This window comes from Myodes glareolus, chromosome 8 (assembly GCF_982192425.1).
Source record: "Myodes glareolus chromosome 8, mMyoGla1.1, whole genome shotgun sequence".
Lineage (NCBI taxonomy): Eukaryota > Metazoa > Chordata > Mammalia > Rodentia > Cricetidae > Myodes > Myodes glareolus.
Genome location: NC_142033.1, coordinates 72233444 through 72247489, shown reverse-complemented (window position 1 = coordinate 72247489; position 14046 = coordinate 72233444). Strand labels below are relative to the sequence as shown.

The following is a 14046-nucleotide window of genomic DNA, read 5'->3' as shown; positions in this document are numbered from 1 at the left end:
AAGTTTAAAAAAGTCTGTGTAGCTGAGCAGCAGTGGTGCATGTCTTTAATCCCAGTACTTGGGAAGAAGTAGAATCCAGATCTCTGAGTTTGAGACCACCATGAGCTACAGAGTAAGATAGTGAGTCGGTATTTGCTAGTCAGTACTACATAGTAAGACCCTGTCTCAAGCAACAATACTACACACACACACACACACACACACACACACACTCACACACAGACAAATGCTGGTCCACTTGCTGCAGTTGCAATGACCTCTCTGTGCTTCAGGAGCTTTCTTTGTAATTTCATGTTAAAATGCACCTATCAGGAACGGAGCTAACAGTGACTGCCCCGTCAAAACAATGGGAAGCAAGGTATGACAATGCTTCATAGGTATACTAGTGGTGCACACGGCCTTGGCTCACAGTGTGTAACATACAGAGATAGCTGGTACAGAGCACGATCAGTCCACAAAGAATCAGGGCATGAGACTCAATGGGCTCCAAGGCTCTAGCTGCTAGGCTCAGCTCTGGTGCCATCCAAACTCCAAATCTGTCCTCTGTCACAGCCTACAATGACCTGATAGCAAGCAGTAATATCAGAGAAGAGTGGTATGGACATCTGTGGACCAGTGAAAACAGTGACACAGTGTGCCTGTGAGCATGTATGGCAGCCCCCCCCCCCCACTTCATCTATCTCCTTAGGGCTCTGGTAAAGTGCTGTCGATCTCTTCCCAAGCCACACCCAGTTCCACACCTCTAGCTTTCCTTGGTCTGCAATCTTGAAGCTGTGAAGAGGCCCTTGAATCTACTCTGTCCTGAACCATCACTCAGGGTGAGGCTACAAGGATCAAGACAGCACAGCCAGATTCAGAGTACCACTCAGCTTACCAACAGAGAGACGGCAGGCCCCTTCTTCCTACCTTCTTACCTTGGTCTCCCCTTCAAGTACAGAGGAAGACAGTTCTGCATATGGAACAAGGTATCATCAGGCTTTTAAAATATCAATCTCCCATCCTCACTGAGGAAGGGTGTGGATTCCACAGAAGGCTTGATGCCTGCAGGTGCAAGGGCAGCCAATGGGCCAAGACAAAGACACACATACAAAGATGAAGTGGGCAACACAGTGTTCTGGCTAAGGGCTGGGTCAAGATCTTGCTCTTCTTAAACTCATCAGAGAGTTTGTTGTTGTTGCTGTTGGGGGAGGACTGGGTATAAGAGCCTCATAGGTCAGAGGACAATTTGTAGGAGTCCATTCTTCCCTTCCACCATGTGGATCTTGGGGATCAAACTTAGGTCAACAGGCTTGGTGTCAGAGGCCTTTACCCACCGAGTCATTATCACTGGCCTATCAGAGAGGTTACTAACCATTGTTACTAACAGCTTACACATAATGTTTTGCCATTTTTAAGCAGTGGAAAAATCACTTTTTTCTTTTTTTTTTAATTATTTATTTTACTTATTAAGTATACAATATTCTGTCTGTGTATATGTCTGCAGGCCAGAAGAGGGCACCAGACCTCATTACAGATGGTTGTGAGCCACCATGTGGTTGCTGGGAATTGAACTCAGGACCTTTGGAAGAGCAGGCAATGCTCTTAACCACTGAGCCATCTCTCCAGCCCCCATCACTTTTTTTTCTTTTTTCTTTTTTGGTTGTTGTTGTTGTTGTTTGCAGTCCTAAGAATAAGACCCAGGGCCTCCCACATGCTAGATCAAGTGCTGACTACTGAGCTACATCCCAGCCCAAGTTATACAACATTCTTAAATTTTCTACCAATACAGAATTCATTTTGGTGCTGCTGGTGCTTACTGGCGCTAACCAAAGGGCCAGATTATGGGCCTAGCTTCCACCACCCTATCTTCTGACTTCCTCTTGTTTTTGCCTTTCCTCTTCTGAAAAATCACCTATCAAATGGAGCGAAATAGCACCAACCAAACACAATATTTCAACAAGAAATACGCTGGAGCTGGCAAGATGGCTCAGTGGGTAAAGGTCATCAAATCTCACAATGTTAGTTCAATCCCTGGGATCCACATGGTAGGAGAGAACTGACTTCCAAAGTTTGTCTTCTGATCTCCACATAAGTACCATAGCACAGGTTCACCCACATGTATACCCCCAAACAAATAAGCAAACAAACATATAGCCAACACGCCCCCCACAGTACCCACATACCTATATTATGAAGCCAGGAATCTTAGCAAGGGTGATCACTTATTTAAGTTTCCTGAGGCTATGTTCTGCCCAGTCTGAATGTCCAGGTTTCAAGTTAGGAGCAGAAAGACTAAGTAGTACTTTATAAAATAGAAGTGTCTATGAGCCTTAGCACATGAACTACCTATTCTGAGCTATCTGGAAGGCAGGAACAGGAATGGGACACACAGACTGACATAAGTCACACATACACAGATGGGGATGGACAGATACCCCCTCTGCTGTCAGTGTTTATAACTTTCATCAACATCACACAAATACCAGAAGTATGCCTGTGGGCCACTCCCAAGAGGACAACTCCCTTGGTGTACCCCAGAGCCTCCAACCACAGGCTGCTCCTAGAAAGGAATGAAGCAAGCCAGTAGCCAAAGGAGAGGCCTTGTCAGGAAGGACACCAACCAGGATAAGTCACTCTGTTCTTCAGGGAAGTGATGTCAAGGAACCAAGTTATCCTCAGCAGAAAGGAAGAACAGCAGAGCAACAGCCTCCTAAACCAAGAGATGATTCCAGAAGTGCAGACAACTCTCCACTTAGAGGCCTGTGGATATACCACATTAGACCACACCTGCTTCCTGGTTTAGGAAATAGATGATACAGAGAAAAAAAAAAAGTATAGTAGAATACTCAGTACCTAGTCCCAGACCAAGACAGGAGATTCTGAAAGTTTAGACTGCAGTGTCATTATGCACTGGGATTATGCTCTGCAGGGATATCCATCAGCATGATTCAATTTCCCAAAGCAAATTTTGCCACTATGAGCATTAAATGTAGCAGCGTAGGATCTGGCTAGATGGCTCAGCAGATACAGGCACTTGCCACCCTCCCTGATGACCTAAGTCATCCCTAAGAACCACATGGTGGAAGGAAAGAGCCAAACACCATCCACCAGGTAGTCATCTGACCTCCGTACCTGCATTATAACACATATGTTTACACACATACACACACAGGTACTTGCTGAAAAATGAATACTGGGAGCTGGCAAGTAGGCTCAGTGGGTAGAGGTGTTAGCTACCAAGCCTGGAGACCTAAGGTGGAAGAAAGAACCAACTCCCAAAAGTTGTTCTCTGACTTTCACATACATCTTAGTACACACACATTCACATATATAGATATGCTGTATGTATACAAATGTAAATATATCAAACTATCCAGTCAGGGATGGTAGTGCACTCCTTTAATCCTAGCACTCAGAAAGGAGAGGCTGGTGGAGCTCTCTGAATTTGAGGCCAGCCTGGTCAACATAATGAGTAGTTCTAAGACAGCCAGGACTACAAACGAGAGATCTGTCTCAGAAAACAAAACACAGTAAACCGCTACCAATGTGCACCTAGCAAGTCACCTCCAGAACTCAAGAATTTCTTTCTTTTTAAAAAGCAAAGAAAAAAATTATAAAAATAAATAAAAATTTCTGAGAGTTCTATGTATTAAGTTCAGCATTCTTTTAAAGATTTATTTATTTATTTTTATGGGTGATTGTTTGGTTACATGTATGTTTATGCATCATGTGCATGTCAGGTAGCTATGGAAGACAAAGGAGGATATGGATCCTATGATATAAAGTTACAGATGGCTATGTGGGAATGGGTCCCAGGCTCTCGCAAATATATCAAGCGCTCTTAACCAATGAGCCATCTCTCCAGCTCCAGGAGTCAAGATTTCTTACATGGGCTAGAGAGGTGACTGAGCTGGTAAAGTACTTGCTGTGTAAGCATGAAAACCTGAATTTGGATCCTCAGTATCCACAGCAAAATCTGTGTACAGTGGTGTGCACCTATAAATACCTGTACAAGGGAGGAAGACAGGCAGATCACTATTGCCAGCCAGCCTAGTAAAATCAGTAAATTCTAGATTCACTGAGAAATCCTGTTTCAAAAAAATAAGGTGGAGAATGATTAAGAAAGATACCCCATGTTAACCTGTGGCTTCCAGATGCACATACTAGCACCCACATACATGTGCTTACACTTACATGCACACAAAGATTCTTATATTGCTCAGCAAAATGAAAGTTTTTGTTGTTCATCCATAAGTGCTGATTTAAAATGTATAAGTTGATCAATAGAACATCATAGTTATTAGTGTTAGCTTTTATAGCAAATGTTCAAAATGGTTAATTTACAAGAAAAATGTTAAAACTTGGCATGGGGGCACATATCTATAATCCCAGTACTGGAAGGCAGAGTTGAGTTTAGAACTACCCTGGATTACACAGTAAGACTGTTTCATGCCAAACAAGGTTTGGGGATGTAGAAGAGCACCTGCCTAGCAGTGCAAGACTCTGGGTTTGATTCCCAGCACTGAAAAAAAAATTTTTTTTAACTAATAAAAGCACAGTTCTTCACATTCTAATATGAATCTTAAATGCTAAAAAGCTGCTTGACAGTCGGGTAGTGGTGGCTTTAATCCCAGCACTCAAGAGGCAGAGGCAGGTCTACAAGAGCTAGTTCTAGGACAGGCTCCAAAGTTACAGAGAAACCCTGTATCAAAAAAACCAAACCAAAAAAAAAAAAAAAAAAAGACAGCTTGACAAGCAGGTGGTAGTAGCACATGATTTAATCCTAGTACAAGCAGATCTCTGAGTTTGAGGCTATTCTGGTCTACATAATGAGTTCCAGGACAGCCAAGGCTACAGAGAAAAACCCTGTCTCAAAAAAACCAAACGAAACCAAAAAAAAAAAAAAAAAAAAGGTACTTGACAAATCTAATACATATTCCTATTGGAAACACTTTAAAATAGCAGAAAATGGGGGGCTGGAGAGATGGCTCAGAGGTAAAGAGCATTGCCTGCTCTTCCAAAGGTCCTGAGTTCAATTCCCAGCAACCACATGTGGGCTCACAACCATCTGTAATGAGGTCTGGTGCCCTCTTCTGGCCTTCAGGCATACATGCAGACTGAATATTGTATACATAATAAATATTTACAAAAAAATAGCAGAAAATGAGGCCACCTGAAAGCTAATGAACGTTCAGTATAATGAGCACTACTAAGCTAGCAGAGGCTGCCATGCTGTGAAGAGGCCAGCTTTTAGAAACTATCAGACTGGCAGCAGAAAGCATGTGGCAATACAGTAGAAAAGGATAATGAGGGTGGAATACACCTGGGAACTGCCTTAAAGGCCAAGGTCAGGACATAACAGAAATGATACCACTTTTTTTTTCTGAAAGAAAAGGGAAGTCTTTTTGCAGGGAGTTGAGAGAGACAGGGTCTAACTATGTATCCCTGGCTGGCCTGGAACTCATGTAGACCAGGCTGCCCTTGAACTCATAGAGATCTGCTTGCCTCTGCTGGGATTAAAGGAGTGTATCACCACACTCAAAGGAAATGTTTGAAGAAATCAGAGGGAAGGCAGGTAGTTTAGCAGTAGAAGATGGCTTAGTGGAAGTAAGGTCCTCAGTTCCATCCCCGCTCTTTAACCCCAAATCTTGGGAGATGGGGTAGCAGGATCAAGAGTTAAAGGCCAGCCTCAGCTACAGGAGATTCTGTTAAAACAAATAAACAACTGTGAGGTAGTGGTGCACACCTTTAATCCCAGCACTCGGGAGGCAGAGGCAGGTGGATCTCTTAAGTTTGAGGCCAGCCTGGTCTATAGAAGGAGTTCCAGGACAGTCAGGGCTACACAGAAAACCCCATCTCTGAAGAAAAAAAAAGAAAAGAAAAGAAAAAGAAAAGAAAGAAAAAAGAAAAGAAGAAGAAGAAAAGAAAAGAGGTGCTTATCTTGGGAGTATTCATCTAGCAAGCCCAAGTCTTTAGGTTCTATTCTCAACACTACAAAACAAAACAAAAAGCTGCCAATCTCAAGTGTTTGACAGGTTTAATGGTGTTTCAGTCACAACTCCACAAAGGTTGTTGTAGAGTAAAAGAACTAACAGGTTCATCTAGGACACTCAAAATCTCAGAGTAATCAGGATGAGGAACTGGTCCCTACACTAATGTTAGCTAGAGAACGTAGTAAGGAAAACGGCATATGGTTGATCCCAGTATTAGTCATATATACTGCCCTGCAGTAAGGATTACCATCTAGGCCATTCAGTTATAAATCAAGGTACCTACTAATCACACCTTCATGAATTTACAGAGGGAAATGGAGCCTACAGAGCACTCCCCTAACCTCCTCTTGGTGTTGGCACTTTAAAACCAGAGACTCTACATCAAATCCTATTCTAACTCCTCCCAAGTTCCAAGAGCAAGGCCTACTGGACCTCACCAGCTCACCAGCACACTTCAGGAAGAGTGAAAGAAACTAAGCCAGGTAGTGGTGGTGCCTTTAATCCCAGAATTTGGGAGGCAGAAGCAGGTGGAGCTCTGTGAGTTTGAGGCTAGCCTGGTCTATAGAGCAAGTTCCAAGACAGCCAGAGCTGTTAACACAGAGAAACCCTGTCTCAAAACAAAACAAACCCCCAAAAACAAACATAAAAGTGTGAAAGCAGCTCTGTACACAGACATTAATGCCACTACTGGCAGCACAAAGACGGCTCCGTGACAGAGGTCTTGAAACTATTCAATGGGAAGTCTAGTCACTCAACAGGCACATGGTGGCAGCCCACACAGGACTCTAGCTGTGTAGGGATCTGACCAAATGATGGGTATGCAGTAGGCATCCAGCCACAGAAATGAAGCCGTGTCCAAGAAGTCTGCAGGCCTGTTCATCCCAGATGAACTTGACAAGGCATCAAGTCAAATATGCTTTAACAGAAATCAAGTCTTCACAAATGACTTGTCTTTATTTTAGGGAATTAATAAATCTGTTACAAGAAGCACAACTGGTTGTATTTCAGAGCTGAGTAATCAGCTCACAGCTCTAAGTGAACACAAACCTTCCAGAAATGAGAAGAGCACAGAAGGGGGCACTGGTTTCTTGCTCTCCCAGAGGAAGTGACAGGGACATGAAAGTGGAAGGAGATGAACCCCCTTTCACTGACCTGAGCTGACAGACAAGGGCATCTCCTGGCCCTGTCCTTAGGTAAGACAGGGCTGAAGTAGAAACTTGGGGTGCAAGAAGCACAGCAACCCTGGAGCAAGTCCAAGCCTATATACAACAGAGAGTGTTGGCGCCACTTTCAAGAAGCTCTGGGAAACTGGCTTTCCAACGCCATAAAAGCCTTATCTGAGACGCTGCCACTATCTCATAGGCACTGTCACCTTGTAGGCTTTAGGTACCAAAGGGAATGGCTAAATACACCTTACTCACTCTGCATCCAGAGCAAGGTAAGAGGCATACTGTGAGCATCCCTGAAGCAGGTACCTGTCATGAAATAATCTTTTTGTACACTGTGAAGATGTGTCACTTGGGTTGGTTTAATAAAAAGCTGAACAGCCAATAGCTAGGCAAGATTTTCAGGACAGAAAGGATGCTGGGAAGAAGACAGGAGATGCCAGAACACAGAGCAAGCAGCATGGGCAAAATAAAGGAAACTGAGCCATGTAAAAAATAGTTTAAAAGATATAGATTAATTTAAGTTATAAGAGCTAGTTAGGAAATAAGCCTAAACTATCAGCTAAGCTTTCATAATTAATAATAAGTCTCCAGGTCATGATTTGGGAGCTGACTAGTGGGACAAAAAAGACTAGCTGCAGGTACCCTTGAAAGACCAAAGTATTCAAGGGAGGGTCTGCCTTGTCATGAACAGATCCCAACACACCCAATACTGCCACAAACAGCTGAAAAGAACTAAGCAAGATTCTGTGGAAAGCCACTGAAGAGTTCAGCTGTGTGAGCATGGGATGATTAGTCATGCTAGGTAGACAAAACTATACTGATAACAACTACACCAAAAACCAAATGCAAAAGTAAAAATGTTAGGCTGGGCATGTCGGAGCACACGTGTACTTCCAGTAACTGGAAGGCTAAGCAGTAGGGTCATCAAGATTTAAAGGGAACACAAGCAAGGAATAAAGAAGCTGTCAGTTCCAGGTATATGGCCAACATCCTCAAGCAGACAAGCACAGTGACTCATTCAGTGATGGGCTTACTTACTCTTGGCTTATCAACCCCACGGTCCTGGTACAACTGAGACACGCTCGATCCCTTCGACTACCTATGACAGAAACAAAGAAAAGTCAGCAAACAGGTGTCAACCAGACATCTTTGAAGGTCTGAATGAAACCTACCAGTAAGTTTCTGGAGGACTGCTGTACATGATGAAGGGCTTCAGAGCACGGTGGAACAGAGTATCTAATCTCCCTAGTTGGAAACTGCGTCTCAGGCTAAGCCCCAGGGAAGGGGTACTGAAGGTCCGTGGTCTTCTTCCATTGTGGGACCCCTCCCAACTAGCTATATAGTTGGTGTAGGTAGGCAGGGGGAAGGGCACACCGACTCCTAGCAAACAGACAGCCTTACAGACCAAACAACAATGACAAGGGACAAGGGATAAGAACTACTGGGGGAAAAAATTACCAAGAAGCCCCTATAAGGCTGACAAGATGGCTTAGTAGATAAAACCACTTGCCCTCAAGACCTGAGTTTAATCCCAGTGCCTACCCAGTAGGAGAAATAACTCCCAAAAGTTGTCTTCTGACCTCCATAAGCATGCTATGGCATGTCCAGGAATACATGCACACACACAACGAATGTAATTAAAGCAAAAGTTTTATTTATCTTATTATTATTGTCTTGTTTTTGGTTTTTGAGAAAGGGCTTCTTAACTCTGTAGACCAGGCTGGCCTCAAACTCCAGAGATATGCCTGCCTCTACCTCCCAAGTGCTGGGATAAAAAGTATGTGTCATCACGCCTAGCAAAGTAAAATTTCTAAAGGACGCCACTTATGGAAAAAGAGTAGAGATGATCAATAGAACACACTTGGGACACTTTCCCTAATCCACTCTAAGTCTCCTGACACACTGAGAGTTTATTCACAGCGTTGTGTGAAGCAGGAAAGTTGGAGAGAACAGGCTCTCTGTACAGTGGGGACCAGAGGTATCATTCTCAGCAGGGGTCAGGCGGCCCGTGTAGAGGTCAGGCAATAGCAAGGGCCAGCAAGGACACCTTGGCCCAATCCTCCAAGCAGTGGGAGTAGCGGTAACAGCACCCATTTACCAGTTTATGTCAGGAGGGAGCTCTTCTGGCTCTATGGGGAAAGAGGTCACATTTAGGGTCTGCTAGAACCTGGAAAACTCTGGTTCCTTCACCACTATTCACAATTCATAACAAAGATATTGGGTACATTCTTATTATAAAATCATGTTTGTTTTTAAATTTTATTTTTGTATTTATTTAGTGTATGTGCACCCATTCAGAGGTCAGAAGACAACTTGCAAGATTTGGTTCTCCTCTTTCACCATGTGGGTCCTGGGATTGGAACTCAGGTCAGAAAACAAGAATTTGAGCCATCTAGCTGGCCCTCAGCTACATTCTTACAAGCAACAAGTGTTAACATGTTTTTTGTTGTTGTTGTTGTTGTTTTTCTGTTAAGTTTCTGTGACAGAAAGTGTTACATGTTAAGTACAGACTAGGGCCACCTAAACTTTTCCAGACTCTTCTTAATCCAAAGAGGCCCAGAACTTCCTCTCTGCCCCTTCCAATCCTACTTCTACAGGATTTGGCTCAGAAACACCCCCAGAGCACCCAGAAGATGGAATGGGTGGACTTTACTCTGATCCCTTCCTGGGTTCTCCCCCAAATAACATCTGAGGGCTGTTCCTGCTCCGCTATCAAAGTCATCCAGGCTTGCAGGTCCATATTCTACTAAGCTGCACAGGCTGCCTATACTTCTGCTGTCTGTAAATTTGGGGTTTGGTCTAAAAAGACAGCTCAGCAGTTAAAAATACTTGCTATTTTTGCAGAGGACTTGGGTTCAGTTCCCAGCATTCACATTGGCTGGCTCATAACTGCCTGTAACTCCCGTTCTATGAGTTCTGGTCTCCATGGGCACCTGCACCCATACAGTATGTATACCCATACAGACACACAAGTACACATAAATTTCTAAAGTTTAAAATAAGGTTTTTAAAAAAATCTTATGTGCATTGATGTTTTGCCTGCATATATGTCTGTGTAAGGTTGCCAGATCTTGGAGTTACAGACGGCTGTGAGCTGCCATGTGGGTGTTGGGAACTGAACCCAAGTCCTCGGGAGCAGTCAGTGCTCTTAACTGCTGTGCCGTCTCTTAAGACCCTCTTGGTTTTGATAATTTGCTAGAACAATTCACAGAACCCAGCATAGTGCTCTGGTCATTGTCACAGTTTACCACAAAGCATACAAGTGAACAGCCAGAGGAGATAAGGACATGCCCAGGACAGTCCTGAGCAATCCAGGTTCTTTCTGCAGCATCCTCTCCTTGGGTCCACTGCCCACTCTATATTCTCTGCCTCCTAGGATGTTAGGGTGAAGTCCTAGCCTTCTAGTCTCACTACAGCTCACTACAGGCCTCCCCTCATCTCCCCTCATCTACCTAGGCCTACTCCCCATTTTCCTTCAGTAACAAACCCAGTCGGGTGTGGTGGCACATACTTTTATTTTTTTTTTAAAGATTTATTTATTTATTATGTATACAGTATTCTGCCTCGATGTATGCCTGCAGGCCAGAAGAGGGCGCCAGATCTCATTACAGATGGTTGTGAGCCACCATGTGGTTGCTGGGATTTGAACTCAGGACCTCTGGAAAAAGCAGCCAGTGCTCTTAACCACTGAGCCATCTCTGGCACATACCTTTAATCCCAACACTTGAGAGGCACCAGCCTGGTCTACAGAGTGAGTTCCAGAACAGACAGGGCTGCCCAGGGTTCTACCTGTCTGGGTGGCAGGGGGGCAGGGGGAACCCATTGCTATTAATCACTCCAAAAGCTTTAGGAGCTCAGTGTCGGGAACAGGGATAAAGACTAAATGTCCTTCCTTGCTTCACCTGGTCTCCAAGAGACTTTTACATCCCTCCAGGCAATGTCCTCCCTGCCCTTCATGCCAAGCTTCCAGGTCTGGGGCTGTCAACAGCTGCAGGAGCTCATCTCACTCCAGGCCAGTATTTTTGGTTCCCTGAGCCTTGACTCGTCCTCACAGGCTTACAAAGTGGCAGTGTGAACTGGATGCTTCTTTCTCACACGCTCCAGATCTGTCAGCCCCACTTCTGCATACCAAGTGACTTCCTTTTATAGAGGACAGCATAGCAAGGCGAGGGGGAAGGAAAGAAACGCCACACTTCGGCCAGGGAACCAGATCAACATCAAACATGATGAGTTTACCTTAACTGGCAGCATGTATGAGAAAAGCACTTAAAATCTGTGCCCTTCTGCCCCAGAACTCCTCAGCAAAACACCAAAAGAAACACCCTACAACACACCTGGCCTAAGTACTCATCAAAACTGTCAAGGTCAAGAAAATCAAAGAAAATAGGGGAAATTGTTACAATTTGAAGAGCCACAAGGACTAACGAAATGTGTCGGAAGAAAACGAAGAAACACAAAGAGAACACACAAAGAGAACGTCAGAATGAAGTATGTCACACAAAAGTGCAGAATAAGGTAGGTACTCCAGAGTCAAGAGAAATTTGGTACAATGTTGCCCTCAACTTATTCACTATGATTAAAAACTAGGATGTTCATCCTATGCCTACTGCCTCTGACAGCACATTATTCCAGTGAGTCCCCTACCAGCCCTGCCCTATTGGTTCCGCAGCTAACCAGCTGACTAATCCACTATCAGGGAAGCATACTTTTGTTCAAAGGGCACTGGTTAGCTACAGAAAGCATTCTTACGCCCAGAATAATAAGAACATACACAAAAACTACCAGCTAATTTTTGATCCATAAATAGGCTATAGAAATAAGAAAGGCCAGAAGTACTACTTTACAGCATTCTGAACAAGTTAACAGGTGGACAGCTCTTATGGCAGAGGCTGCTGTCTTTCCACCGATCGTAACTGACTTCGTTGCTGTTGTTTTGTTGTGTGTACCCTAGCCTAAAATTCGAAATGTAGACCAGGCTTGCCTGGAACTCAGAGATTCACCTGCCTCTCTCTGCCTCCACAGTGCTGGGATTAAGGGCATATGCCACCACGCCTTGCTCCACACCACGCCTTGCTCCAACTATTAAGGTGAGAACTGTGCTCCTATCAGTAAACCATAAAGTCTTGGGTTTCACTCTCGCAGACCAAGTTTCATCCTTACCGTAACTTACAAACAGGACACATCCAAGTTTCCTTAAAAACTACAGTCAGCGGCCACCCCACCCCAGGAAGCGGCCCACTGTGCTGGCATCACCCAAAACCCAGTCTCCCCTCCCCGGAGTTCCGGCTTCCAGGCCTGAGCTGGCCAAAGGGCACGCCTGAGCTCTGTTCATCATCGTGGGGAGCGCCAGGGCAGCCACAGCCCTAAGGAACTTTCCCAACACCTCTGACCGTAGCGGTAACCTGCGGCGACCAGGGCAACTAAGGTCACAGTGAAGCTGCCCAGCCCCGGAGGCATAGAGCCGCCGGGTGCTTGTCATCGCCGCGCTGCTTCGGGGCATGGGGTAGATGGGTGTCCCGTGCAGGACCCTGGCCACCCACAACAGGTCCACTGTGCGGAGGCCGCTTACCCCGCGAAGAGGCGGCGCGGGGCGGCGCGAGACGGGCAGGGCCCCGGCCGCGGCAGCTCCTGAGCAAGATGGACGCCATGAGCCCGCCGCGGCGGCGTCCTATGGCGGGCCCCGCTTCCTCGGCGGCTCGTCGCCGTCCCGACGCCTAGGACCGGCCCGCGCGGACTGTTGACGGCAGCAGTTGGCTCCGGCAGCCGGCGCTCAGCTCAAGGACCCGGTACCGGCAGCGGCCATGTCCCGGCAAAGACGTCCGGAGGCGCGGGGCGGGGCTGGCCGGGCCGGCACTGCTCCCATTGGCCCGAGGCGCCCGCTCTGCCTAGGTGAGGGGCGAGCCCGCGCCAGACTACCAATCCCAGTATGCAACGGGCGGCCGGTTCCTCGACTAGCCATCCCAGCGTGCACCCGAGTGGCTTTCCTCCCCGGACTACAGTTGTTCGCCGAGGCTCCTCCTGCATGGATGAGCTGCTTGCGGTTTCTCGCTGAGCTCAGGACTTCCTGGAGTCAGTCTTGCTTGTTCGCAGCACCGAGCCTCGGAGTTTGGTCTATCGGCGCAGTGGCGGCAGAAGAACCGGCTTCTTGCTTTCTTGCAACTAAGCCTATTCTAGGCGTAGCAAATGGCTCATGGGACTTTGTTGAAGGGTAGGTTGGAAGCAGACCGGTCTCCGAGGACAGGGCGATAGACTCCGGGAAGGAGGCTGTACTAGCTGGTTCTAGCTCCCTGGTTCGAGGTCAGGTCAGCAACCCTACTCCGTAATGGTCTGTGCTCTTGGCAGGTCACCTCTGTGGACGCTCACAGCTACCCAGCCCACTCCAGAATAGATCCACCTGGAATGGCAGGCTGCGAGTTTGTAGAGACCTAAGACTCTACGCACTCCACAGATTTGCAACCTAATCCCAGAGCACCAGACCTTTCCTTGAGATTTCCCTGCTTCCCACCACCCGGCTTTGAATGCTTTTCCCGTTCTTGCCCTTTGGTGTGAACTCAGCAGAGTAGGTGAGGATCCTCAGTAAGAACTTAATTCTCTGGATGCAAGCAAGTTCTAATTCCAGCTGACCTCTGGAATCCCAGCGCAGCCCATTGGAAAGGAGTAACCTACTTGGACATTTTTCTGAACCAGAACCTAAGAGTTAGGCCTGCGTGGGCAGGATTTCCCATCACAGGACTCAGGTGAGAGAGTCCCCAACGATGTCTGGAAGCTCTCCTGTGCACTAGGTAGTGTGGACAGCAGATACAGAGTTAAGTCGAGTATAGGGATGGCAGTTCAGCATAAAGATAATAGCACTTGCCTCACAAGAAAAGCATTATTCGGCTTTGACCATAAAACTTTACCTCACA

General features: G+C 46.0%; 1 protein-coding gene across 2 annotated transcripts in view; it reads right to left on the bottom strand.

Moving 5' to 3' along the window:
* The window catches only part of Letm1 (leucine zipper and EF-hand containing transmembrane protein 1), a 32894-nt gene extending 19933 nt beyond the window's left edge, over positions 1-12961 (bottom strand). The window contains exons 1-2 of one of the 2 annotated variants that reach the window (XM_085692048.2): positions 12711-12961; positions 8180-8240 (exon numbers count right to left, since the gene is read on the bottom strand). In XM_085692048.2, the coding sequence (XP_085548174.2) occupies positions 8180-8240; positions 12711-12789 (140 nt within the window). In that variant the 5' untranslated portion in view covers positions 12790-12961. The remainder of the gene's footprint in view (positions 1-8179; positions 8241-12710) is intronic. The other variant, XM_048414993.3, reaches the window with a different exon arrangement.
* Positions 12962-14046: the final 1085 nt, after the last annotated feature.